General features: G+C 36.5%; 1 protein-coding gene across 1 annotated transcript; it reads left to right on the top strand.

The window, feature by feature from the left end:
* The first annotated feature begins 9,744 nt into the window (after positions 1–9,744).
* LOC117994674 (uncharacterized) lies at positions 9,745–23,733 on the top strand. The gene is made up of 13 exons (XM_069508043.1): positions 9,745–9,885; positions 10,337–10,420; positions 11,142–11,324; positions 12,032–12,152; positions 13,447–13,610; positions 13,971–14,168; positions 14,529–14,753; positions 19,224–19,307; positions 20,021–20,203; positions 20,779–20,895; positions 21,453–21,620; positions 22,381–22,578; positions 22,765–23,733. Exons 1-13 carry the CDS (start codon positions 9,877–9,879, stop codon positions 22,993–22,995), a joined length of 1,965 nt encoding a protein of 654 aa, XP_069364144.1. The 5' UTR covers positions 9,745–9,876; the 3' UTR covers positions 22,996–23,733.
* Positions 23,734–27,957: the final 4,224 nt, after the last annotated feature.

The following is a 27,957-nucleotide window of genomic DNA, read 5'->3' as shown; positions in this document are numbered from 1 at the left end:
ACATGGCGCAGCCGTTTTCGAACAAAACATCAGATTAAAACGGATTACAAGTTTGGACTGAACAAAGACAATGGCTGACGGGGCAACGACTACGATGCAAGGTGACATGTGTGGTGTCGAATTTAAGATGCCGCGAGGAATAGATCTGGAAGATTTGGATACGTGCTGGCAGCAGTGGCAAAAATTCAAGGATTCGTTTAAGATATTTATGCTGGCGGCGGGTTTTGAGAAGTTGTCTGAACCAAGAAAAGCAGCATTATTATTAAATTGCATTGGATCTTCAGCCCTGGAACTATACCTCAACGTATTAAAAAAAGAAGATAAACCGAAATTAGAGGAAGTTATCAAGTTATTCGACGAATATTTCAAGCCGAAAAGTAATGAAGTAATGGCAAGTTACAATTTTAATAGAAGAGTACAACAAGACGGAGAAAATTTTGACACATTTTACTCAGACTTAAGAAAACTGGCAGACAGCTGTAACTTTGGTCAACAAAAGGACAGGATGTTACGGGACAGACTCGTCATCGGCGTGAAACAGACACGAGTGCAACAAAAATTATTAGAAATTAAGGACCTCACACTGGACAAGGCACTGGACATATGTCGATCAGCGGAGCTGTCCAGTCAGCAACTTATGGTGCTACACAGCTCGGAGGTGAAAGCGGTGGCAGCAGCAAGCACAACCCGGCAGCTGACTACCCCGGCGAGCAACAATAGCAAAGCTAAGTATAGTAGGCCCCATAATAATAGTAATACTAAGAAAAATTGTCAAAATAATTATAAAAATAACTTGAATAAAAACAATTATCAGTGTAAAAAGTGTAATAAGGTACATGGTCCTAGGCAGTGTCCAGCCTTTGGAAAAACTTGTTTAAAATGTGGAAAATTAAATCATTTTAGTATAGGATGTATGTCTAAGAATCAAAAGCTTGATAATATTAATAACATTCATGATTTATGACTAGTATACTCAATAGATTTTACTAAAAATGAATGGAATACGTTGTTGCAAGTTGAAAATAAGAGGGTCTGTTTTAAGTGTGACACGGGGGCCCAAATAAATGTTTTGAGTTTGCGGGACCTTAAAAAAATTGTCGATGATGAGACAAAAATAAAAATGTCTGAGACAAAAACCTTAATAGAAGTCTTTGGTGGAGGAAAATTATTTCCTATAGGAAAGGTCACATTAAAAGTATATTCTAATAATAATATTAATAACAATGAGTGGTTCAACACTGAGTTTTTAATTATTAATGAACCGGTTAGACCGATCCTAGGGCTAAGCTCTTTGGTAAAGCTTAGGCTCTTAAATACTAATAATAATATTAATACACTTACAAGTTGCACTAATACTAATATGAAAATGAGTAAAGACTCAATTGTTAATATGAATAACGAACTGTTTCAGGGAGTCGGGGAGTTTAAGAGCTCACTGCAGCTACGCATTCAACCTGGCGTGGAGCCTGTGGTGCGACCCCCACGGCGAGTGCCTAACGCACTGAAGGATCGCCTTGCGGACAAGTTGGAAGCTCTGGTGAAGCACAAAGTCATCGCGAAGGTCGATCACCCTAAAAGTTTTGTAAGCAACTTGGTTATTATAGAAAAGAAAGATGGTTCACTTAGAATTTGTTTAGATCCTAAAGATCTTAATAAAGTATTAATAAGAGAACATCATTTGATTCCCACCATTGATGAAATTATAACTAAACTTTGTAATAAAAAGTATTTTTCAGTGCTAGATTTATCCGATGGTTTTTATAATATTAAACTTTCAGAAGATTCGAATGATTTATGTACATTTAATAGTCCATTTGGTTGTTATAAGTTCCTAAGAATGCCATTTGGTTTATCAGTAGCACCGGAAATTTTCCAAAAATATAGTGAAACAGCCTTTGGAGATATTCCAGGCGTGATAGTGTACTGTGACGATTTGTTAATATGTGGTGAAACTGAACAAGAGCATGATGCAATATTAAAAAAGGTTTTTGAACGGGCTAGAGAACATAATGTTCGCTTTAATAAGAATAAATTTCAATATAAATTAAAAGAAGTGAAGTATTTTGGCCATATTTTTTCTGAGAAAGGTATGCAAATAGACCCAGAGCGGGTAAGTGCAATTATTAATATGAAAAGTCCCAATAATAAAAAAGAGTTACAGATTTTCCTTGGCATGGTCAATTATTTAAGAAAATTTATACCTAACTTGGCTGATATTGCATCAACGCTTCAGTTATTATTAAAGAAAGATGTTGAGTGGTTATGGACGGAAGTTCATGAAAATGTTTATAATAATATTAAAATTAAATTAAGCCAAGCGCCCATTTTACAGAATTTTAACAGTAAATTGCCTATAACGATTCAGTGTGACGCATCAAAGAGTGGTCTCGGATGCTGTTTACTTCAAAATGGTAAACCAGTTTGCTTTGCTTCAAGAAGTTTAACACCTGCAGAATGTAATTTTTCCCAAATTGAAAAAGAATTGTTAAGTATAGTATGGGCAACTAAGAAATTTCATTATTATATCTATGGTCATAAGATTACCGTAGTTAATGATCATAAACCATTAGAAAGTTTATTAAAAAAGCATTTACATGAGGTACCGTCTCCTAGACTACAGAGATTAAAGTTAAAGTTATTAAAATATAATTTTGAATTTAAATATTTACAAGGTAAACAAATGTACATAGCAGATTTGTTATCAAGGTCGTATCAGGAGTGTAATGATACAGATGATTCTTATATGTATGAAGTCATACACTGTATAGGGTTAGCACAGAAATTAGAATGCACAGAAGAACAAAAATTAGTATTAATCTCAGAAAGTTCTAAAGATGAAGAGTTATTAAAAATAATTGAATTTATACAGAATGGTTGGCCGGACAAAATTTCTCATATTCCAGATGTAATAAGAAGTTATCATAAATTAAGAGCTGAACTTAGTGTGGACGATAATTTAGTCTTCTATAATGATAGGTTAATAGTACCGAAGAGTTTAAGATTGAATGTCATTAAAACTTTACATGAAGGGCATGTAGGTATGTCAAAAATGAAGCAGACAGCTAGAAGGTTGTATTACTGGCCTTATATGGACTCTCACATTGAAGAGTATGTTAAGAAATGCTTTCCTTGTCAAACGCATCATAATAGTAATGTTAAAGAGCCGTTATTATCACATCAAGTTCCCAACCTTCCATTTTTAAAATTAGGTATAGATATCATGGACTTTAGAAGGAAAAGTTATTTAGTAGTATATGACTATTATTCTAAATGGTTAGAGATAAAATACATATCCAGTAAAACTGCTACAAGTGTAATTAATACATTAAAAGATATTTTTAGTACTCATGGAATACCTGCAGAAATAATATCTGACCATGTTCCATTTGATTCGAGGGAATGTAAAGAGTTTGCACATAATTGGGGATTTAAATTTACTTATACTAGTCCAAGATATGCCCAAGCGAATGGTATGGCTGAAAGAGGGGTACAAATTGCGAAGAAAATGCTAACAAAATGCCACGAAGATAGAACTGATGTAAGGCTAGCATTATTACAATATCGGGCTTCTCCCGTTTCTGGTACAAATTTTTCCCCCAGTCAGCTACTAATGAATAGAAATTTAAAAACTAAGTTGATTGTTAGCTCACAATACCTAACACCTAAGTTAAATCAGAATGTAACTCAACAGTTTAATGATGTACAAACTAGAAATATAAAAAATTATAATAAGACAAGTCGATTTAAAAGTAAGTTTACTGTAGGGCAAAAAGTTTGGTTCAAAAAAGAGCCAAGTAAGAATATTTGGTCAGAAGGCGAAATTGTTAGATATAATGGATATAGAGCATATGTAATAATAGACAAAAATAATGTACAATATAGTAGAACCTCGTTTCATATTCGACCGGCGGCGTAGACTTTGTGTTTCAATCAGACAGGCTGTCCATCGCTGGTTGAATGGGTAGTTTAAGAGTCAATAATTGTAGTAAATTTAAGAAGTGTGGCACAATAATATTATAAAATTAATTAAGTAATAATTATGTAAATTGTAAAATTAAAAGGGGATGATATAGTTATGTAAAATTAAAAGGGGATGATATATGTAAGTAATTTTTCAAAATTGTAACTGGATGATTATGTAGATATTTTTTTTAAAAAAATAAAAGGGGATGATGTAGCAGAGACAACTCATAGACAAGTGACCAATTGTCAATGTCGTACGTAGGTGTCACCTGACATGTGTCAACGTCAATTGATAGACTTTCACTTGTAAGACTTGGCCAGAGCCGTGCACACTAGCTCATTGTATTAATATTAATTACTAAGTTAATCCGAGTGGAAATATTAAAATAAACCCTGATAATTTAAAGAAACATTATTTTATTTAACACAACGTTACAGGTACAACAGTACCTACCCAGCAGGAAATATTTTACATCGACCTGTAGAAAGAGATTTCGGCTTCGTAGCGCGTTGTCTCTGTAAGTAAATAGTAGGTAGGTATCAGCTATATAAGCCTATAACCTTGAAACCAATAGGTAGTTTTCACCCCTTGGTGAACTATGTTAATTATAATGGGTTCCTTATGATTATGATCCCTTAATTAGAATATTACCCCATTCTAGTTATATGTAAGTTAATTATGAGCTGTTCTGTATAGCCCAGGTACTTTTTTTATGAATCGGTCTATTAAACAATTCATTTTCCGTTTAATATAGAACCACATAATCACGAACAATCGCAAATTACACACATTATGCTATAATGGCTTCACAAAACTCTTTCGTGACGAGAAAAAAGTGTAATAAAACTCATTAATGAGTTAATGAAGATGAGTGTATGATCTAATGGGATATCTTGATTACCGCAAAACATAACTGCCATTATCTTTAATCTCGTTAATTTAACCTCTTTTCGATACCTGTAGCGTCATCTTTTGTCGAGTAGTCCAAGCTTTGCAAATCTGTACAGATTTAAAAATAAGTTTCCCACACGTTTTAAGTGATTTTAATTTTAAAATTAATTCCAAAATAAATAACAATTCGTAATTGTTTTTATGAGCAGCTTGACAGCTACAATATCACGATCGCATTCACCTTTGATTGGTTGACGCTCGCTCACTATTGGCTACAATGCATTGTTGCAACAAGAATCCCACAACAGAAAATTCAGCCAATCACAACAATTGAGATTGTAATAATGATTGATGCAGGTTTTACGAAACGTTAAGAAGTGACATCTCTTGATGAATAGCTGAAAAATATAGCGAATCTATTGTCATTTCCCAGAATTAAAAAACAGCACCATCTATGTGATACTGATGTAACTATCTCACAGAAGTGACATCTGCGCTGAATTTAGCAAGAATCCCTTGTTTGGAATAACTCTGAAAATAGAAAAAGCCGCTAGAGGTCTCAGATTTTTCTGAGAGATTAAAGTTTGAATCATCATCATCTCAACCCATCAACTTCCCACAGCCTGAGCACGGGTCTTCTTTATGAGAAGGAATTAATCCATTACCAACTATGGATTGGCTGATTTTTCATTTTACTTACCTTTGAGATCGTTATGGAGAACACTCAGGAATACAGGTTTCCTCACGATCTTTTCCTTCACCGTTAAAGCAAGTGATATATTTTAATTGCCGCAAACATGGAATGCTGACTTTTGCTGGCTCTTCTCACTAGAACCTGCATTCCGAACCAGGTACAGACGTAGCCTATGAGACAAATCTCGACTCTAGTATCATAAGGTCGGATGTGTACTTCCGACCAAACTCACTTTTTTACATAAAGGTAATGAGCATTTCGGGCTCTTTCTGCCAAGCTGACACCAGTATTTCTATCTCTTTTCGTTGCAAAGATAAATACATGCATAATGTCGTATCTGAACACATTCTAAAAATTTGGAGAACCATAATTATATTTTTTGACTTGCGTATGTATGCACCAAAGCAATGGAGAAAAATGATAGATGTATTTTGAGTTCGACCATTATGCTACGAAATAAGTTTATTTGTAATACTAGCTGGTACTGCAGTTACGCACTTCTGCTTCAAAAATATGTAATAATTTTGTTAGGTAAAATCACAACAGATGTTATGCTTCGAATTTTTTGTATTAATATTTGGACTGTGAATCATTTAAGACTTTTTGCCTTGTAATATAAATAAGTTTGCAATAAAATTCATGGAAGTAAGTTGAAATAAAGCTTTTTGTTTGTGACTACATTAAAGTTGATGTGATTAATAGGTAAGAGATCCATCCTATTTCACCAAAATTTTGGACTAAACTGCGGGAAAAAAGTAAAGAGCCAGAATAAAGCTCTGAAAATGTAGACTAGAAAATCTTTTAGGACCACGAAAATCACACCATGGAAATCTAAACATATATTATAATAAAACCCCACTAAGCAAAAAACCGTGCATTTATGGTGTTTTTTATGAATCACAGTTCAAATCATCAGTTCAAAAACTAGGTTTTTAAGGTAGCCTTAAAAAATTAGAGTACCTAATCAATTATTTTCTTCTTTACCCGTCTTATAATCGACCGAATTTGATATTAATCGAGAGCAGAAATTATAAGGTGTACAATATGTGATGATAGTGATTCTAACGAAACATACCTAATTATAGGAAGCTTTAGATTATGTTAATTTAAATATAAATGTAGTATAAATTAATTTATTAATTAAACAACTAATAAAAGTGAAAGTAAAAAAATAAAAAAAACTTAACTAAAACACGAAAGAAACAGTTTAAATAAGTATCTGTTAAAAAGAACAGTCGAAACAGAAGCAATGGAATTTTCAAGAAAGCAGAAAGTATTTTTTTTATTACAAAAGTGGCAATGCCGGATTTGACTAACAGTAAATCCTTATACCTACGTAGTTTCTGCACCTTAAAAACGATTCATGATGCTACCAGCAGTGTTGCTACTTTAATGTGGTCTGCAAACATCAGCTGCAGCGGAAGGAATAAAACAGTATCTTGTCTTATTTCATTAATCTACTAGAGAAGAAACAAAGTATTCTCGAAATTGTTGAAGAATTGACTTTGTGGTCTGATAATTGTGTCGGTCATAATCGGAGCATGATAATCGTTATGGCTTACTTATGATTATTATAAGGATTACCACACTAAAAGATGATAAATCACAAGCTTTATGCTAAAATGCAAAATGTACCTACGTGGAGTAAGATGTAATCCATGCACAAATAGAAAAAAAGGGAACAGCTGAAAACAATGCAGATTACTAAACTAAGAGATTGGTCACAGTTTACAAGAACATGCGAAGGAAACAAAACTTTTTGATAAGTTTGATTTGGCACTACAACATATTTTTAAAGACCACATCCCTTTACAAAGGTGATATATTAGGACCGTTTGTTATATCAAAAAAAAAAAAAAGAACGGCGGGGATTTTCAGATTTCGGAATATATTACCTGGCTACAACTAACGCAATAATGCTGGGTGTTATTATTTTATAAAAACTACTTTAAAGAAGACTTTTTTGTATTTCATTAGTATGTTATAGGTACATATAAACTTAAAATTCTTCCCCGCTTTCGCCCAATATACGACATAATGAGAAACCATTATCCACTGTAAAATATAACCAACTTTTGCAGTAGGCACCTGCTGACCTCCATTCTTACTTTACGTACCTAATCATTATAAGGAAAATCAGGCTATGTTGGCATGTTTTAGATTTCTATATTGATGTAACCGTCATGTATGCAATTCCACAAAAAATGTTTGGCCCACTGTAGGTTTCTAATTACTTTGTAATTTTTTTTTCCCATTTTTGGCCGTTGTTTTTAGTTAATGGGCTTTATTTGTGAATTTGTAAATGTTTTTTTCATTCATTCAGAAGTCACAAGGTTTACACGGATGCAATGGTCGGACTATCGGGCGAAAGCAATTATTATGTTTCAGATCTAACTAATCAGTTTCAGAAAAATCACATAGGTACATTGTTGCTATCTCACAAAATTCCTAAATGATTTTTGAGAGATAACTACTGTGATCTTTTGTCCGAATATTACTTATGTATAATCAGTTAAGACGTATTATGAAATATTAAGTAATAGATCCGACTTTTATTTCAAATTTGTAATAGTAAAAATTGCAGCCATAAAGTCGGTTTACAACTTAAGCACACAATTTTTTAGCACAGTTACGAATATTACCAGCATAAAGTCGCATATCGTCCATTTTGAAGAAATTGTGAGTTTATATTTTATTTATTAATGATAAAGTATTTCTAGTAATGGTTAATGATAGGTACAGTTAAGTGTTAAATATTACAAAAACAACTGAAATTGTATCTCTAGTAGTTAAGAAATTATGACCCGATTTCCCTAGCATTTTTGTTTTGGCTCTCCTGAAAAGTAGCAAAAATCCACATCCGACCTTATGATACTAGAGTCGAGAAATAGTGAGGGAAAACATTAATATTAAAAGACAATAATAATTGATATGTAGGTACCTAATTATTTGATAAAGTAGAAGGCTGTTGATTTTTGTTATTTTTTTTCTAGAGATCTTTGCTTATTTAATTTTTAATTCCATAAAATAAACAAATTAAAGTTTAACTGTATTTTTTCTTATAGCTACAAAAGTAGGTGCCTACTTTCTACTTAAGATAGGTAATAAAATAAAATGTCTACTATACCTAATAACGAATTTAGGTTAAAATAGCTACCTACGCATTTAAAAACCGAGAGCCTCTAAATAAAGCGTATGGTTATCTATGTCTGTAATCTAGATATGGTTATCTTTTTAGGGTTAAGACTGTTAAGTGTTAAGCGACTAAACGTTCCAGTACGATAAAATCATAATCTTAGTGAAGTTATTTGAGATAATAATCATAATGATAATAATTGGGTATTTGACTACCTAGGTACCTATGCATCAAAAATAAATTATTTCTCAGTGATTATTAAATAGAGGGTTTTCCAAAATACGTAGAATCGGCGGCGAACGCCCTTTGTTAGTTTTAAGTGTAACAACCATTTTAAATTATCGATTAAACTAAAAAAGTACGTCATTATGATATGATGTGACGTCACATACCAGTAGGTAGGTATTTCATAGAATATCGCATACTGAGTGCGCGTTTTGACGTTTGATAAATAGTTACTGATTTGACTAGTTGTCAAATACCGTGTTTATCTATAACGTCGCTGTAACTTGACGCCTAACTTTATGTTGGCACCATTGCAAATCACACAATAATAAACCCTAAAGTTAAAGGAATAAAGCAAACAAAGCAATGGTGCCAACATAGAGTTAGGCGTATATAGTTATACTGAACGGCCTATAAGGCTATAACGTTTCGACATCCTTTCAGCCTACTGATTCGCTTATTCAGTATGTAACAGGGAATAATAGCCACTGAACTCAATTGACATTTATTTTTGATCCATTGAACGTCTCAACGACAGAGACAACACTCTACGAAACCGATCTCTTTTTAAAGGTCGATGTACAATATTTCCCGCCGCGCCGGGTACTTGTACCTATCTAGTCTATAACCTTGACAAAACTGATATGATACTAATTTGCAATGCTATCAAAGAAACCAAATTTATCGAAAAAAATAAACTATCCACACGAATTTGTACCTAAAGACACATCTCATTAAAGTCTATCTTTAATCTACAATTTGGTTGTATTATATAACATTAATCAACTAAATTTTTATACTTGATAGTCGAGTCGCACCGGCACAGTTCGCATCCGTTCGTCTTCAGAAATACAAGTGTTGTTACCGGCAACTGAACAAATAAACAAAACAGTTATAACAAAATACTTAGTAAATACATTAATTATTGTACCTGTAACTAGTTATTGAGTGCTTTAACTACATAAAATGTCTAAGGTAAGTGTCGTCTATACCTATTTATAGAAGGAAAAACTTCCTACTTGACTGACATCTCTGCACACCTACTTAGTTACTTAGTATACTGTGTGTGCCCGGAATCGAACTCCCGACCACCCGAAAGGAGGCGGACGTCTTAATCACTAGGCTCTTCCGCTACTTATTATTTTCTCTGGACTGGTTTCCGTCCTGGTGCGTGCATTGCCCCTCCCCACCGAAGTCTTCACTCCAGCTATCCAAGCTCGCTCCAGAAGCTAACTAGACCGCCCAGGTTGCCGAGGGCTTCATGGTGTGAGATTGGGGATCTCGAATAGTGCTCGCGTTGTTCTGCCACGCCCGTGCGTTGGTGTTTCACAGAGGACTGTCGGTGACACCTATAACGAAAAGGTGTTTGTTTAGTGGGCTATTCGCATGCTGTCACCGCTCTTATACCTACTTCGATAATTTCCAGGTCAAGATACCAACATTCAAGCTCAACAATGGGCTAGATATCCCAGCGCTGGGCTACGGCACATGGGTTGGACTTAACGACAAAGTAAGTTACCTGTAGTACGCGACAGGTCCAGATGGCAGTCGGGTAGTGACCCGTACACACGCGCTCGCCCGCACCGAGTTAGCGCTAGGGTTGGGCGGGTGTGCAGGACGTTCCCACCCTGATTGCTATCTCGACCTGTCGCGTATCTGCAGATACAGTGTTTTGTGGTGACGACGATAAATCAGCTCCTCGCACGTGGTTACATAATATGGCATTTAAATATTTCCATTAAGTCTTATAAATGATGAGAAACTTCAAAGGGAATATGCACTGTATCTCGTAAACCGTAAGGGTCTGTTTTAACAAAACACTGCATACAAAAATAAACCGTGTTTAGTCAAAACACAACTGTTATTTATCTATCCATTACAGTGTTTTGTCGTAAGTCGTAACAATAGCCGCAAAAAATCTAAATGCTATATTAAAATTTTATGTAAAAAGATGCTGTATGACACTATGAGCCGTGTTTTTTTTATTAATTATATTACTGTAGGTAGGTATTTGTTATCGAGTTTAATAGAATACAAAATTTTCTATTTTCTTTTCTTTTTATATCGCTGACCGCTGTAAAACTTATTCAATTCTAAGTGCAAAAAAAAACAGAAAATCGCGATTTCTAAAAAATGCTTGTTTTTGAGATAGGTACAGTAGGTATATTGTCCTCACACAGCAATGACCAGGATCTCTGGCGTAAACGAAGCTTTATTTTATTAATCCACAGCAGGAGTTCATGTCAGAAGAAATCCCGAAGCTAGCAGAAGCCATGAGCTACGCTATAGACGTGGGGTTCCGACATATCGACACCGCGCATCTCTACCGAGTGGAGCCAGAAGTGGGCCAGGTGGTGGCGCAGAAGCTTCAAGAGGGAGTCGTCAAGAGAGATGAGCTCTTTATCACTACTAAGGTAATACTATCGAAACTAATGGTAGCCGCTATCCTTAATTTGAAAATTAATTTCACAGTTCACGACAGGGAACTTCTAACAAAAATAAATAAAAATCTGTTTTAGAATGTACAGGTGAAGACCTTTCATATGATACCCCACTTGATATAGTCACTCACTTCGAAAGTTGAAAATACTAATTATTAGTTCATGACCACAATTTAATTTTTTTGTGTGATCTAACCCTAAATTCACGGCTTTCAGATTTTCCCCCAAATGTCAGCTATAAGACCCACCTTCCTCCCAAATTTCATGATTCTAGGTCAACGGGAAGTACCCTGTAGCTGGTTTCTTGACAGACAGACGGACAGACAGACAGACAGATAGACAGACAGACAGACAGACAGACAGACAACAAAGTGATCCTATAAGGGTTCCGTTTTTCCTTTTGAGGTACGGAACCCTAAAAATAGGGCTACTTTAAGGCTACCTGCCTGCCAGTGATATCAAAGCCTCGATGTTTTGTTAGAAGTTTGGCATCGTGAACTTTGGCAACCCTTTGGCATAGTTCAGGAGTAGAAGATCAAATTAAACTATGTAAGAATAAAGGTGGTAAAGCGGCTTGCCGCGTTTTGTCATCCGAGGGCAGCTAGCTATACACGATCAACTGCATGACATCATGCACACTGATTAAATCTATATCTTATCTATCTTTATCTTTTTTTCAGGTATGGAACAATAACCACCGACCAGCTGATGTAGAGAAGTCAGTAAAAGGATCTCTGAAGCGTTTGGGATTGGATTACATTGACTGTGTGCTTATGCATTGGCCCATGTCTATATCTGTAAGTACTAAATACTTAGTACATTACACAACAAGGGTATAAAACAAGCCGTTTATCCGAGACGTTTATCTACCTGAGCCGAAGGCGAGGGCAGATATTAAAGTCAAGGAAAAAATGGGTTTTATGTCCGATTTATAGACTGCTTTTCACTTCGATTGCGAGGAAATGAAACAATAAAGTTATTATAAACTAGCTGACCCAGCGAACTTCGTTCCGCTTCGTTTTCGATTCAAATTTTTTAATTTTTTTTTAAATATCAATTCACTATCAGAAATTCTAAAATCAGTACTTTGCAGCATCAGGATTGACGAGTTAGGATCCGAAGTTCAATGATGTAGCCTATGCTTGGTACCTAAAATAATTTTGCATCATCCGCAGTTCCTAAAACATTATAGTTTAGGAGTGCTGTACCCTACATCATCAGGGTTGAGGAGTTGAGACTTGAAGTCTGAGAATAAAGTCGTTGCTTGGTACCTACAATATGAATTCACTATGAACACTTCCTGAATCTTGATAACTCAGGCGGGCAGTAACCCTGCAGCATCAGGATTAAGGAGTTGAATCCAGAATTTTTATGTGACCACCACGAAAACTTTTTTGTTGATTTAAAAAAATATTTTGCAAATCGGTCCAGAAATCTCGAAAAAATCGATGTAGAAAAAAGAACCACCTCCTTTTTGACAGTCGGTTAAAAACCGATGACCTTGAAATATTTACGGAACAATTTTTAAAATATCCCCTTTCTAACAAAAAAAGAATGAATGAAATCGGACCACGCGTTAATGAATTACAACTCAGTATACATTTTAACTTTCATCCCCTCTCCTACGGGAACCGTAATATAATATCCTAATCTAAATAATATCGGGATAAAAAGTATCCTATATTCTTCCTCATAGTATGACCTCAAATCGTACCAAGTTTCATTGGAATCCATTCAGTAGTTTTAGCGTGATGCGCGGCCGTGATACAGACAGACAGACAGACAGATAGACAGACAGACAGACAGACAAAAATGAAAAAATTACAGTTTTGGGTTCAGTATCGATTATAGAGTGTTACAGTTTTATTATAAGTAAAAAATAAAATAAAATTTTCAAAATAGCTTCAATGTACAGAATTTGACCTGTTACAGTTTTATTATAAGTATTGATATTGATTGATTGATGATAAGTACATGTATAAATGCAATTTAAGCAATTTTCTAATGAGGTTGTTATAGGTCAGGGGATCTATAACAAAAGGAAAGTCGAGTAGGTGGAGCTGAAATTAAGGAATGAAAATTGGTTTCCAGGAAGATGGAGTAGACGAGAAGATCGACTACGTGGACACATGGCGCGGGTTTGAGTCCGTGTTGAAGCAGGGGTTGGTCAAGACTATTGGTGTATCCAACTTCAATGTTGAACAACTGACACGTTTGCTGGCCAACGCATCGGTGGTGCCTGCGATCAACCAGGTTGAGGTAAGGTGTCTATGCTGCCGCGATTGGTTCCTCATACAACCATTCGCTTCTCGCGTGGTTGATAGTGCGCATGCAGATTGGCAGACTTCACATATTATCTTGCGATCATCATGGATAACTCTCAGGCTTGCACGTTTCGTCACGATATTTTCCTTCACCGTTAAAGCAAGTGTATTAAATTGTTTTAAACGCACACAACTCAAAAATTAGAGGTATATGTATATGAGACTACCTTGCCTAGTGTCAAATGTATTGACATTTGATGCTTGCCAGTGACGTCGGAGCCTCGACGTTTTGTTACAAGTTCTCTAAATGTGAGATGATGCTGATGATTTAATATCTACCTATTTTCTTCCACAGATAAACCTGAATCTTGGCCAGAAAGATCTGGTAGACTTCTGCAAGAAACAAAACATCCAAGTGGTAGCGTACACCCCCTTCGGCAGCTTCTATAGAGACGCTCCCGCTGGCGCTGCGACCTCTCACGACGACCCCATCTTGACGCGCATTGCTGGGAAACATGGCAAGACTGTTCCACAAGTGGTCTTGAGATATCTGGTAGGTACCACTAGGTCTAGCTACTGAATTGAGACTGTAAATTCGGGTCTACTGCGCTATTTTATTGTGTTGCTAACTGTTATGCGATTTGGGAGCGTGGCCTAACCGTATAGAGTATAGAAAATCATCGCAATATAGTATTTTATACGAGTAAATATCCTCTTTGTACCTTACAATCCCTACGGTAGTACTACTATGTACTAGTAGGTATCTATAGAAAATAGATGATACCCTCTGCCTGTGCTGATAGGAGAAACCAGAGCTTTAGCAGAGTTACCTAGCAATCGCGTATCATTATAACAGTTTTGAACTTATTTTTTTTAAACACACTATACCTATGTATGTTTTGTTTTTTTCCAGTATCAACGCGGTATCGTCAGCATACCAAAATCGCTAACGAAATCGAGAATTCTGCAAAACGGATCGATATTCGACTTCGAGCTTGACGTAGAAGATTTGAAAACACTTGAGAAGTTCAACAACAACTATCGAACTGTGCTAAACTCATTTTGGCAGCATTATGAGAATTTTCCTTTCGAAAAAATTGATGGTGAAATACCTGAAAGTCCTCCTACTTTGCTCGCTCCTTAGAGCCTAGAGGCTTACTGTATTTAAGCCGCAGCTGCTGTGTCAATACGCTGTATCTTCAGATACAGTGTTTTGTCGTAACAGCGATAAATGAGCTACTCGCACCTAGTTCTAGGATATGACATTTAAATATATCAATTAAAGTCAATCAATCAATTAAGTCTTAAAAATACTGAGAAATTCTCAAATGTAAATTCTCAAATACATTGTATCTCGTAAAACACAAGGCTCAGTTTTGACAAAAACTGCATTATCACATACAGTGTTTGTCAAACACAACTCTTTGTACTTGGTCGCCCGCTATCTATACTAGGGGTATTACGGATATTCGCATCCGCATCCGCAATGCGGAACATCCGCATTAATTTAGACATCTGCATCCGCATCAATTGATGCGGATGCGGATGCGGCGCCTGCCATGCGTTTCCTAATATTTATGCAAACTGTTGTTGTCTGTCTGTCTGTCTGTCTGTCTGTCTGTCTGTCTGTCTGTCTGCGCGAGCCTGACTCGTGCTTGGCTGGTTTTTTTTTGAGATAATATGAAGTGACATCTCTTTATGGAAGCTGAAAATATAGCGCCATCTATTTTCATTTTTCGGTATTAAAAGAACAGCGCCATCTAGGTGAGACTGATGTAACTATGACACTGAGAAGCGCTGTACTAATATTTTGGCAACAGCCGCTTGTTTGGAAAAATTCGGCAAAAGAAAAAGCCGCTAGAGGTCTCAGATTTTTCTGAGATATTAAGTTTGGATCATCATGACGTCATCTCAACCCATCACCTGCCCACAGCTGGGCACGGGTCTACTTTCAGGACAAGAAGAAGGTAAGGCCAAAATCCATTATACTTATAAACTATGGATTGGCAGATTTTACTTACCTTTAACATCATTATGGAGTACTCAAGAATGCAGGTTTCCTCGCGATGTTTTCCTTCGCCGTTAAAGCAAGTCATATATTATTTTAATTGCCTCAAACACAACGTTTTTTTCAAACAGCGCATGTGGGCTCTTCTCAGTAGAACCTACATTCCGAACCGATAGTAGAGTCACAGACGTACAGCAGGCGGCAGAAATTAAAGTACATACCTACCTACTTACTTACATCGGTATTTAGAACGACATTTCGGCTTTGCAGAGCGTTATCTCTGTCACTCGTACCATACCTACCTATATGAAGTTTTGTCGGTCTCAACCACAGAGACAATGCTCTACAAATCCGCTATCTCCTTCTAAAGGTCGATGTAGGTACATTATTTTCTGCCGATAAGGAAAAAGATACCTAATTATTAAAAGACAATAAAATGGCATTCAGCATCCCCATTGATGTAATTTAGGTAAGTAGTTGATAAACTAGAAGTCTGTTGATTTTTGTTACTTTTATAGAAGTCTGCTTATTTAATTTTTAATTCAATAAAATAAACAAATTATTTGTTTAATTGTTTTTTATAGCTACAAAAGTATCTTCTAAGATAATAAAATAAAATGCCTACTGTAATAACGAAATTAGGTAAAAATACACATTTAAAAATCGAGCGCCTCTAAAGCGTATGGTTATCTTTAAAGTAGGTATGCCAGGATTTGGTTATCTTTCTAAGGTTAAGACTTTACGTTCCAGTACGATAAAAATCATAATTTTAGTGAAGTTATTTGAAATAATACTACCTAATCATAATAATTGTATGTAATAGGCCATTTTGTTGTATGTTGTACAATCAACTCAACAAAACACATAATAATGTCTCGCTAAAGAATATAAATTGCTGTACCTACATACCTATTACATAAATTACTGGTACAACATTATTGTTGTCATAGATTAAGATAAATAATAAAGATACGCCACACAGTGTAAAGGTTACCTAATTATACGTTCACTATACATAGTTTTAGTATGCGCAAAACCTGAAAGTAGTTTGGTCAGAATCAGTAACAGAATCGATTGCAATCATTTTTACAACGGGTTATATTTTGACCAAAAAAATACTTTAAAATCCTGCAAGTTTGAACACCGGGTTGAATGACCGCATGCACCAGCTGATTCGAGCCGTGCGAGCGGGAGCGCGCACGATCGACGCCAGCCGTTCCGTTCGCTCACAGCCGCTTGCTTGCGGTGAGCATGTTTTTCGAGGACAACGACTCAACACAAGAAGCTTATAACTTCGTAAATTTTCACTAAATATTTTTGAAATTTTGTAGGTATATATAGTTAGTCTTTATGTGAAATATTTGACACGTGTTCCGGTTTTTGCTTCAACTAAAACTATAACGTTGTCTAACTTGACGCCTAACTTTACGTTGGCACCATTGCAAATCACACAATAATAAACCCTAAGTTCTAAGGAATAAAGCAAGTAATGCGAATGGTGCCAATCCAGCCTACTGATTCGCTAATTCAGTAGAGCGATTTCGTAGAACCTGCATCAATCTTTTTTTTTTTTTTTAAAGCATATTAGCCATGTTAAATGACTAATATTCCCCTTTCCTCTCCAACTAAGCGTCAGGCTTGTGCTAGGAGTAGGGAGTAGGTACGACAATAGTGCAACGGGCGGGGTTTGAACCGTCGACCTTTCGGTTTTCAGTCCACTCCTTTACCGGTTGAGCTATTGAGGCTCTAAATTATTACAATCTCAATTGTTGTGATTGGCTGAATTTGTGCTACTCTTTTGCAACAATGCATTGTAGCCAATAGTGAGCGAGCGTCAACCAATAAGAGGTGATTGCGATCGTGACATTGTAACTGTCATTCTACCGCAATCGCGCAGCATCCACCGCCGGGTACCTATCTAGTCTTATAGCCTTGACAAAACTGATACGATACCTACTAATTTGCAATACTATCAAAGAAAACAAATTAATCGAAAAAAATTAAGTATCCACACGAATTTGTACCTAAAGACACATTTCATTAAAGTCTATCTTTAATCTACAATTTGGTTGTATTATATAACATTAATCAACTAAATTTTTATACTTGATAGTCGAGTCGTACCGGCACAGTTCGCATCCGTTCGTCTTCAGAAATACAAGTGTTGTTACCGGCAACTGAACAAATAAACAAAACAGTTATAGCAAAATACTTAGTAATTACAGTTGTACCTATACCTAGTTATTTAGTGCTTTAACTACATCAAATGTCTAAGGTAAGTGTATAGAATCTATACCTAAGTACCTATTTATAGGAGAAACTTCCTGACTGACTGACATCTCTACATATAAGGTACCTACCTATAAAACAAAGTCGCTTCCCAGTTCCCCGTCTCTCCCTCTGTAGACAGTAGACGTACGCCATACGCTTGGATGAATTATTTCCGTTGAGTCACACCCCCGTGTGTTACTCAACGGGAATTTTATAAAATTGTTGTCCCGTTGAGTAACACTGTTACTCAATGGGAATTTTATAAAATTGTTGTCCCGTTGAGTACCTAGCACTGTTACTCAATAGGAATTTTATAAAATTGTTGTCCCGCTGAGTAACACTGTTACTCAATGGGAATTTTATAAAATTGTTGTCCCGTTGAGTACCTACCTAGCACTGTTACTCAATGGGAATTTTATAAAATTGATGTCCCGTTGAGTAACACTGTTACTCAATGGAATGGACGAATGGACGGATCGGGCTGAAATTTGGCATGCAGATAGATAGCTAATGACGTAGGCATCCGCTAAGCAAGGATTTTTGAAAATCAACCCCTAAGGGGGTGAAATTGGGGTTTGAAATTTGTGTAGGCCACGCGGACGAAGTCGCGAGCATAAGCTAGTTTAAAATATAAATTACCGGTCAGTGTCCATAGGTACTAATTATAGTCATAAGTAATAAATTACCTGTTTATAGGTACTTAATATTATGTAGGTACTTATTATAAATACGAAAGTGTGTTTGTCCGTCTGCTAGCTTTTCACAGATTAACCAATTTTGATGAAATTTGGCACAAAGATAGCTTGCATCCCAGGGACGGATTAAGGCTACTTTTATCCCGGGAAATCAAATAATACTGAATTTTTATAAACCCTAATTATTTACGCAGATGTAGAGGCGGGCATCGTCTAGTGACCCATACCTACTAATATTATAAATACGAAGGTGTGTCTGTCTGTCTGTCTGTCCGTCCGTCTGTCTGTCTGCTAGCTTTTCACGGCCCATCCGTTCTACCGATTTTAATGAAATTTGGTACAGAGATAGCTTGCCTCCCGGTGAAAGACAGGCTACGTTTTATCCCGGAAAATACCGGTAACCCTAAATTCATGGTTTTCAGATTTTTTCCCTTATGTCTGCTATAAGGCCTACCTACCTGCCAAATTTCATGATTCTAGGTCACCGGGAAGTAGGTACCCTGTAGGTTTCTTGACAGACAGACAGCAAAGTGATCCTATATAAGGGTTCCGTTTTTCCTTTTGAGGTACGGAACCCTAAAAAAGGTGTTTGTTTATGCTATCACGACTCTATACCTACTTCAATAATTTCCAGGTCAAGATACCAACATTCAAGCTCAACAATGGGCTACATATCCCAGCGCTGGGCTACGGCACATGGGTTGGACTTAACGACAAAGTAAGTTACCTATAGTAAGCGGCAGCTCCAGATGGCAATCGGGTAGTGCCCCGTACAGACGCGCTCGCTCGGGGCTGTGCGGGTGTGATGGACGTTCCCACCCTGATCGCTATTTTGAACAGTCGCGTATCTGCAGATACATTGTTTTGTGGTGACAACGTACTGTATCTTGTAAAACATAAGGGTCTGTTTTGACAAAACATTGCATACAAAAACATACCGTCTTTTGTCAAAACACAACTCTTTATTTTTCTTCCGTACAGTGTTTTATCATAACAATTGCCGCAAAAATCTAAATGCTATAGGTACTAAAAACTTATGTAAAAAGATACTGTATGACACTATGTGTATGGTAGATATTTGTTTCCGACTTTAACCTTCGGTGTGTATTGGCTTGGATCAATGCGCTATAGATTACAAATTTTCTATTATAGGTAATACTATTAGGTTTCGACAAAACAGTTTAGCTAAAAATATAGGATATATTATTATTATTAATTTTCTTTTTCTTTTAACATCGCTGCGTAGATACTAATTTACTCCAAAACTTGTTCAAAATTCAACGTGTTCAGACAGACAGATTTTATGGCAAATTTCTCAAAAAAAAAAACACAATTTCTGAAAAATGCTTGTTTTTGAGATACAGTATATTTTCCTCACATGGCATTACCAGATCTCTGGTGTAAACGAAGCTTTATTTTATCCATCCACAGCTGGAGTTCATGTCAGAAGACATCCCGAAGCTAGCAGAAGCGATGAGCTACGCTATAGACGTGGGGTTCCGACATATCGACACCGCGCATCTCTACCGAGTAGAGCCAGAAGTGGGCCAGGTGGTGGCGCAGAAGCTTCAAGAGGGAGTCGTCAAGAGAGAAGAGCTCTTTATCACTACTAAGGTAATGCCATCTAAGCTAATGGTAGCCGCTATCCAATTTGAAAATGAATTTCACAGTTCACGACAAGAATTCCTAACAAAACATCGCGGCTTCGACGTCACTGGCGCACATAACATTTGACGCACGAAAATAGGGCTACTTTAAGGCCACTGGCAAGTAATATCGAAGCCTCGTTGTTTTGTTAGAAGCTCCCTACCTATCGTGAACTGTGGCAACACTATGGTTCAGGAATAGAAGATCAAATTAAGCTATGTAAGAATAAACGTGGTAACCTGGGTTACCACGTTTTGTCATCCGAGGGCAGCTAGCCATACACGATCAACTGCTAATAAAATATAACTTTATTTGTTGGTTGTTTAAATGATGGAGAATTGGTGCAGACGTGTTTATTGAGTGATGTCTTAAAATGTAAAATCTTACGGACTAACAGTAATTACATTGAAATCTTACATGCTATTTGTTTAGTTAATATTTATTTTCTTAATCTAGCCTACATAATTTTACATAATCTTTCTTCTAATTTGATGCGTTTGCAACCTGCATATTACTCTATATCTTATCTTATCTATTTTCAGGTATGGAACCATAACCACCGACCAGCTGATGTGGAGAAGTCAGTCAAAGGATCTCTGAAGCGTTTGGGATTGGATTACATTGACTGTGTGCTTATGCATTGGCCCATGTCTATATCTGTAAGTACTAAATAGTAGATTGTACAACAAGGGCATAAAACAAGCCATTGTAGCCGAGACGTTTATCTACCTGAGCCGAAGGCGAGGGCAGATATTTAAGTCGAGGATAAAATGGGTTTATGTCCGAGTTAGGTATGCACTCTGCTTTTCACTTCGATTGCGAGGAAATGAAACAATAACATTATTATAAGTAGTACATTTTCTAAATGAAATTCGAGCAATTTTGTAATGAGGTTGTGTAGGTCAGGAGATAACTATAAAACGAAACGAAAATCGAGTACTGAATGAAGGGTTTACGGTGTGAGGTTTATCTTTTGTATTTGTCACCATAGAGAAGAGTAGGTATCTCTATGCTTTCCACTTGCCACCCTTAGCTCCATTGCTAATGAATTATACAATGAATCAGTCAGTCAGTTTAGCTTTGGCTCTCTTATCCTTCTTCTTTTATCCTTCTTCATTTTCTGCCTTGTTGGATTGGTTTAAGTATTTGTGGCATAGAAGGAATTAATAAACAGACAGACACAATTTTTATCTGTAATATTAAAATTGGTTTCCAGGCAGATGGAGTAGACGAGAAGATAGACTACGTGGACACATGGCGCGGCTTCGAGTCCGTGTTGAAGCAGGGGTTGGTTAAGACTATTGGTGTATCCAACTTCAATGTTGAACAACTGACACGTTTGCTGGCCAACGCGTCGGTGGTGCCTGCGATCAACCAAGTTGAGGTAAGGTGTCTACACTGCCGCGCGACTGGTTCTTCAGACAGCCATTTGCTTCCCACGTGGTCGATAGTGCGCATGCGGATTGGCAGACTTCACATATCTTGCGAACATCATGGAGAACTCTCAGGCATGCAGGTTTCCTCACGATATTTTCCTTCACCGTTAAAGCTAGTACCTATATTAAATTGATTAAAACGCGCACAGCTCAAAAGTTAGAGGTATGTGCCTGGGATGGAACCATGGACCTCCCGAATAGGAGGCAAACGTCTTAACCACTAGGCTGTCGCCGCTCTCACGGTTGAGACTACCTACGTGAACTAGAGTCAGGCAACTCTTCATTTGATCCAGAATCGACGATAGGTATATTATGTCAGTCTCAGTCGCATCCGATATCCGGGATCCTGAGACGTCTTATACTTGACGCGGACGGCACCGCTGGGTTTTTTAGTGGGTATGCTGATGGCGGTTAAAAAAAACCGCGAGTGAGTCCCACATTCCCGCCCTTGTGCGGCATGCCTAATAGCATTTTTACCAGCGGAAAAAAAAAAAAAAAAAAAAAAAAGGTATATTATGTCAAATATTAGACTATGGTGACGTGAAGTCAAAGAAAAATAGAGCTACCATGGGCTACCTTACCTAGTGTCAAATGTATTAACATTTACCACCTGCCAGTGACGTCGAAGCCTCGACGTTTTGTTAACAAGTTCTCTAATTACTGCGAGATGATGCTGATGATTAAATATCTACCTGCTTTCTTCCATAGATAAACCTGAATCTTGGCCAGAAAGACCTGGTAGACTTCTGCAAGAAACAAAACATCCAAGTGGTAGCGTACACCCCCTTCGGCAGTCTCTCTAGAAACGCTCCTGCTGGCGCTGCGACCTCTCACGACGACTCCATCTTGACGCGCATTGCTGGGAAACATAGCAAGACTGTCCCACAAGTGGCCTTGAGATATCTGGTAGGTATCACTAGGTCTAGGTACTGAATTGGGACTGTAAAGTTAGGTCTGCTGCGCCATATTATTGCATATCTGTAGGTACATATCTGTGGTTCATTGCGTATCATTATAACAGTTTGATATAACAGTTTTGAACTTATTTTTTTAAACATATAATATATGTAACAATCTTTTCTTTTTTTCCAGTATCAACGCGGTATCGTCAGCATACCAAAATCAATAACGAAAGCGAGAATTTTGCAAAACGGATCAATATTCGACTTTGAGCTCGACGTGGAAGAATTCAAAACACTAGAGAAGCTCGACAACAACTATCGAACTGTGCTACCCTGTTTTTGGCAGGGTTATGAGAATTATCCTTTCGACAAAATTGATGGTGAAATACCTAAATGTCCGCCTACTTTTCTCGCTCCCTAGGCTTATTGTATTTAAGCCGCAGGTGCCGTGTCAAGACAATCTTCAGATACAGTGTTTTGTCGTATCAGCGATAAATGAGCTACTCGCACATGATTCTAGGATATGGTATTTATATTGAAGGGACCGGGTATTTTAGTGCATTATAGGTAAAGAGTTTTCGTTAAACGGAAAGAAAAGAAAAACAATATAATTTTATGAAAAACTAACTGGTTAGCAATAATAGTAGAAAGTAAGTAAGTAAATTGGTACGTGCTAGGCAATTATACCAAACAAATGAACACGTTTCTAAAAATTACATTGTGTGTACGAAATATTTACGACTCTATATCAGTGTGGTTTTTAAACGGTCAGTGAAATTAATGTTTATTAGGGTCTAAATAATGACCTACGTACGTATTGTTTCGCTATTGAGAGTGGCTGCTACGCTATATAGAATGTTTCAATAAAAGGATAACAATGTAAACCAAATGAACCTTAGCAATTTATACGTTTTAAGGAGTCTTTCGTTAAATAGAAGTTCACAATAAGGGATAATTACACTGTATTCTAATTAAGTCTTTAAAATACAGAGAAACTTCAGATGGAAATACATGATTGTTTCTCGTAAAACACGAGGCTCAGTTTTGACAAAAAACTGCATCATCACATACAGTGTTTTGTCAAACACAACTCTTTGTTCATACTTGGTCGCCCGTGACCTAAATGCTTAATCCTAAAAATAAACTTTTATAAAAAGGAGCCGTGGTTTTTACTAACAAAATTTTTTTTAGGAATTACCAAAAAAAGAATCCTTACACGATCACTTCGCTGTCTGTGTGTATGTCTGTCTGTCAAGAAACCTATTGGGTACTTCCCGTTGACCTAGAATCATGAAATTTAGCAGGAAGGTAAGTCTTATAGCACACATGAGGGTAAAATCTTAAAACCGTGAATTTGTGGTTACATCACAAGAAAAAAATTAGATAGGTACCTACCTACCTACTCTGTTATATAACTTTTTGGACCACAATTTAAACCAGTCTAGAAGTCCTACTATGAGATAACAAAACTTGTTTCCTTTGTCAGTTCAGAAATGTGGCTCTACCGCGGTTGTTTGACAGCTACAATGTCACGATCGCAATCACCTCTGATTGGTTAATGCTCGCTCACTATTGGCTACAATGCATTGTTGCAACAAGAATCGCACAAATTCAGCCAATCAGAACAATTGAGATTGTAATAATGATTGATGCAGGTTTTAGACAATCGCCCTACTGAATGCAATAATCACGAATAATATAATGCCACAGTGCACTGTTGACTGTCATAGGAAATAAAGATTTCTCTCAGAACAAAGAGATTTATGATAATTTGTTCAAGATTTATTTTTCAGCGCCATCTATGAAAAATCTAGAAAACTACGTAGATAAAGCCTTGGTAACCACCACAATATAAACCCTGTTTTAGAAATCCTCTGAGATAATAAAACTATTGTTTCTTTTGTCTGTCCAGAAATCCACTGTTGACTATCATAGGAAATAAATATTTCTCTCAGAACAAAGATTTCTGATTTTTAATACACTTTGTTCATGATTTATTTCTCAGCGCCATCTATATAAAAATTGTAAAACTACGTAGGAAAAGCCTTGGTAACCACCCAAACTTACGAGTTTCGCTTGTTTAAAAAAAATTGGTTCATTATATAAAACAAAAAAGTTAATTTAACCTAATAGCTTTATTATACAAAGTTACTTAATAATGATTAAATTTCATTGAAGTACATAATCTTGATGGTGCGGAACCCTTCGTGTGCGAGTCCTACTCGCACTTGACCGATTTTTCCGAATAAAAAGTAAGTAGCCTATTACCTACCCGTGCCTATCTAGGTGCAAGCTTTCCATCAAATGGATGATGCCTGCGACTTTCTAGAAGTGAATTTAGGTTTTTAACAATCCCAAAAACTCCGAAAATCCTGTATAAAAGAAGTCCTTCGCATGTGTCGATTTTCGTCCAAATCGGTAAGCGTATTGCTGTGAAAAGCTAGCAGACAGACAGACACATACGCATTTATAAAAGTAGCTCACTCTATCACCTAATTTTTAAAATTTTCCGCCATTTTTCACAGCCTTACAGTTATGAAAACCTTACAATTATGTCCATAGATAATATACTAACTAATATTATGTCGTCCAATCAAAATCATTCAACGAAAAAGTCAAGCAACTAATATAAAAATCATAAAGTTCCCACAATAAATCAGGTAGGTAATGAAATGCTTGGACATCATAAATTATATAATTATTTTTAGACTTTTTCAAATCGTACAATTCAATCAAATAAATTTAAAAACACTTTAATACAGATCGTTTATCGACCACACATAGAAAATCGATTTACTCAAACCAATATCTTCTAATAGTTATAATTTGATTGATGTGAATTATTTCTTTACTAAATTTTGTATTAATCATCTTCATTTTTGTACTTTTTAATTATACATTTCAAACATATGAAATAGAAAAGACTAATACCTACAGATCTTACTTTGACTACAAATAAGAATCTCTTCCGAGAAACAATTTAGTGAATTTAGTCAAAATAATATCTTCTCATGGAGTTAATAATTAATGTCAATCAAATTATAATTTGATTGACGTTAAATATTTCTTCAGTAATTTATTAATTAACTTACAATAACGCGCACCCATACAAGTCACGGTACCAATAAATACATTCGTGTTCTGAATTTTCCGGAAGTCGGAATGTTCTAGAATAAAATATTGAAAGCGGAAGTTGGGACTTGCAGCATTAAAGGTTCGTACGCACCTGAGCGGCGCGGCGCGGCGCTTCAGTCCGGCTGCAGAACGCTTCACCTCAGGCCGCTCGACGGTGCCTACCGCACTACAACTTCAGTACGCGGCAGCTCGCGTCACTTGCGCGTCACTTCTACACCCGTTCGCGTACGAGCAACAACGTCGCAAGATGAGCGACAGTGAAGAGGATTTGATTATTATTTCTTTGTTGTGCAGAAGAAGAACGAATTATCGAAGAGAAAAAACCGGCCAAGTGCGAGTCAGGCTCGCGCAATGAGGGTTCCGTACTACAGTCGTATGATTTCGATAATTCAAAAACTATGATGCATAAAAATAAATAAAAATCTGTTTTAGAATGTACAGGTGAAGACCTTTCATATGATACCCCACTTGGTATAGTCACTCACTTCGAAAGTTGAAAATACTAATCTAAAATATTAGTTCATGACCACAATTTAATTTTTTTTTGTGTGATCTAACCCTAAATTCACGGTTTTCAGATTTTTCCCCAAATGTCAGCTATAAGATCTACCTACCTGCCAAATTTCATGATTCTAGGTCAACGGGAAGTACCTACCCTGTAGGTTTCTTGACAGACAGACGGACAGACAGACAGACAGACAGACAGACAGACAGACAGACAGACAGACAGACAGACAGACAGACAGACAGACAACAAAGTGATCCTATAAGAGTTCCGTTTTTCCTTTTGAGGTACGGAACCCTAAAAAAGAAGAAGAAATGGATTGCTGACATACCAAAGTCACGCTATCAAGAAGGATATCACATTTTGTTTCCTCGCCTTCTTAATGACTCTGTACCATTTCACATTTACTTCAGAATGTCAAAGACAAAATTCTTTATGCGATTGCCTAATAGTTTTTGTGGAAATTACATTAGAAACAATAGGTATACCACACAGGTCGGTAATATAATCCTACAAGAAACCTATGTCCAGCAGTGGACATATCTATCGGTTGATGATGATGATGATGATGATAGTTTTTATGGAAATTATAAAAAAATATTTATGCATATCCATACTTATATTATTATCAACGCAAAAGTGTATTTGTCTGTCTATCTACTAGCTTTTCACGACTCAACAGCTTAACCGAATTTGATGAAATTTGGTACAAAGTTGAATTACATCCCGGGGAAGGACAGGCTACTTTTTATCCTGGAAAATGAAAGAATTTCCACGGGATTGTTAAAGGCCCATTTATATGAAGTTTGGACCAGAGGTAGCTTGCATTCCGGGAATTGACAGAGGTAGGCAACTTTTTATCCCGGAAAATCAAAAGAGTTCACACGGGATTAAAAATCTAAAAAAAAATGCAACTAGATGATGCCTGCGACTTCGTCCGCGTGGATTTAGATTTTTCTATAGGTGAGCACATTTCCGGGAATTACCTACTCGTACCTATATACCTGAGATAGATTATACCCTGTAGGATAAAAGTAGCCTATGTGTGCCTACACATAGGCTAGTTTTATCCCGAAAATCAAAAAGGTTCCACGGGATTTTTAAAAAACCTATATCTACGCGAACGAAGTTGCGGGCATCAGCTAGTCCCTTAGGTTCTGTGGAAATTACATTAGAAAAAGCATTTTCGCAAAATGTCTTTGTTTTATGTGCAATAGAATATATAAAATAGGCAGGTAAACACAGGTACATATTATATCTAAATACCTATATAAAAGAAAAAGGTGACTGACTGACTGATCTATCAACGCACAGCTCAAACTACTTGACGGATCGGGCTGAAATTTGGCATGCTGGCTAGCTAACTAGCTAATATGACGTAGACAACCGCTAAAAAGGGATTTATGAAAATTCAACCCCTAAGGGGGTAAAATAGGGGTTAGAGATTTGTGTAGTCCACGCGGACGACGTCGCGGGCATAAGCTAGTATAATATAAACACAAGTACAACAATAGGTAGGCATATTTCCGAAACTATTAATTCTACCTAGATGAAGTAGGTAGGTATAATATGTACATAATATATTATAGTTATTTAATCAGGATTATTTTTACCATTGATGTTTTCTCATAACGCTCGGAGAGACATTTATACATTTAGACACTGGGAAGGGGGGAAGCCGACATCCTAGGGGTTGGGACCTTTGAGGATATACTTCTAAGAGCATGAGGAACACGTCATGTG

This window comes from Maniola hyperantus, chromosome 27 (assembly GCF_902806685.2).
Source record: "Maniola hyperantus chromosome 27, iAphHyp1.2, whole genome shotgun sequence".
Classification (NCBI taxonomy): Eukaryota; Metazoa; Arthropoda; class Insecta; order Lepidoptera; family Nymphalidae; genus Maniola; species Maniola hyperantus.
This window is presented reverse-complemented; position numbering and strand designations above follow the sequence as displayed.

What these genes read in the sequence shown, in the direction of transcription:
- LOC117994674 (XM_069508043.1), top strand. An exon ending in AAGTGGTCTTGAGATATCTG is followed by an intron (nt 14,169 to 14,528) that starts GTAGGTACCACT and finishes GTTTTTTTCCAG; the next exon opens with TATCAACGCGGTATCGTCAG. An exon ending in AAGTGGCCTTGAGATATCTG is followed by an intron (nt 22,579 to 22,764) that starts GTAGGTATCACT and finishes CTTTTTTTCCAG; the next exon opens with TATCAACGCGGTATCGTCAG.